This window comes from Gobio gobio (genome assembly GCF_949357685.1).
Source record: "Gobio gobio genome assembly, chromosome: 21".
Classification (NCBI taxonomy): Eukaryota; Metazoa; Chordata; class Actinopteri; order Cypriniformes; family Gobionidae; genus Gobio; species Gobio gobio.
In genome coordinates this window covers 4,562,474-4,564,175 of record NC_137117.1, presented here as the reverse complement: position 1 = coordinate 4,564,175, position 1,702 = coordinate 4,562,474, and the positions used below count along the sequence as shown (strand labels likewise).

Sequence of the window (1,702 nt, the reverse complement as noted above, 5' to 3'; positions counted from 1 at the left end):
TCGACTGTTCCGCTCACTTGACCAATTTGTCTTAATAATAATTTCCCAAACACTCATGTTTACTAATTTCCTGTTTGCATGATAGTCTCCTCAACCTAACATTGTTCATATTTGGATGTTTTCCTATTAAGTTAAATCTGAATGACTGTAGTAAATACCTTTTTTTATTTACTTTATTAATTAAGCTGTGAAGAAAAATTATTTGGTCAGTTAAATTCCTCACTTCAAATAAGAAATTCTCTTAGGCGCGCGCATGACGCGTTTTTGTCGTGCCCGCGGCGGGAAGTCGCGCTCTTGTGTGTCACAGGCGGTTGGGCGTGTGCGCGCGCGCAAGCGAGAGAGGGCATTGGACGCGCGCACGTCGGCGTCTGTGTGTGTGCGTTTCGCCTCGGCTGGTGTTGGTGGTTTTCAGCGGATAAAGAGGGAGTTGAGCGACCGTCGCTCGCTCGAGTGTGTGCGGAGAGTGCGTGCGTGCGGAGCGACAGCGCGGCGTTTCACTGATCCTGTCACATTAGGTGAGTTTCACCGCGGATAGCATGAAGCTAACGCACGCGCGAGCGCTATTGTCTATCCGCGGCGCGCACGTGCACGTCCAGCTACCTTCACATCAGCCCATCATTTATCTGTCTATCCCTCTATCTGTGTGTCTGTTTATTAGTTGTCTCTCTGACTGTTGTTTCATCCATCCATCCATCTCTCTCTCTAAAGTTCTCATGATGTGCTGATGTGTTTTTCTCTCGTGTGTGTGTCAGTGTGTGTGTGTGAGAGATGGTGATGGAGAAGCCGAGCCCCCTGCTCGTAGGACGCGAGTTTGTGCGGCAGTACTACACACTCCTGAATAAAGCGCCCGATTACCTGCACAGGTGAGAGGTCAGAGGTCACGCTGAGGGGACGCTGGTCACGTGACGGGTCTCTGACGTGTGTTTGTGTTGGGCAGGTTTTACGGCAGGAACTCCTCGTATGTCCACGGCGGGCTGGACGCCAACGGGAAGCCGGAGGAGGCCGTGTTCGGTCAGGCGGTGAGTCTTCCTCTTCATCCTCATCTTCCTCTGACCAGTGGCTCGGCTCTCAGGAGAACTGGTCCCAGTCCGGCCCTCAAGCTTGCTTACACACAACTGCTGATTGACAGCTGATGTCACATGACCTCCATTATTAAGTTGGCTTGAGAGAGCCAACTTACTAAAATCCTATTGTCTTCTGACCCTTAACTCCTCCTAGAGCTTTAACTCTACAAACTCCAAACTCGGCTCAGAGCTTCAGAATGTTCTGACTTAGTGTGCTATATCTTTTCTAACTGATCGGACTTAAGGTTTTCCTAAAATTGATGCTCAAAACTCAGAAAAATCCCATTGACTTTCATTGACTGAATGTTCTGTTGATGCAAGACAGTTCAAATTCCAACTGACAAAATTCAAATGTTTACAGTTGGAGAGGCTCATCAGACTCCATTAACTGCCATTCTGTCAACTATTTCTAAACCACTGACACCTATCTATCTATCTATCTATCTATCTATCTATCTATCTATCTATCTATCTATCTATCTATCTATCTATCTATCTATCTATCTATCTATCTATCTATCTATCTATCTATCTATCTATCTATCTATCTATCTATCTATCTATCTTTTATTTATTTATTTAAACTTTCTGGTCCGGCTTTCTCAAGCCAACTTAAAGTTTGCCTCAACAAACTTTTT

The 1,702-nt window shown here is 45.7% G+C and overlaps 1 protein-coding gene across 1 annotated transcript in view; it reads left to right on the top strand.

The window, feature by feature from the left end:
- Positions 1-313: 313 nt before the first annotated feature.
- The window catches only part of g3bp2b (G3BP stress granule assembly factor 2b), a 15,992-nt gene continuing 14,603 nt past the window's right edge, over positions 314-1,702 (top strand). The window contains exons 1-3 of the mRNA XM_079802669.1: positions 314-515; positions 753-863; positions 938-1,019. Of these exons, the coding sequence (XP_079658795.1) occupies positions 769-863; positions 938-1,019 (177 nt within the window). The 5' untranslated portion in view covers positions 314-515; positions 753-768. The remainder of the gene's footprint in view (positions 516-752; positions 864-937; positions 1,020-1,702) is intronic.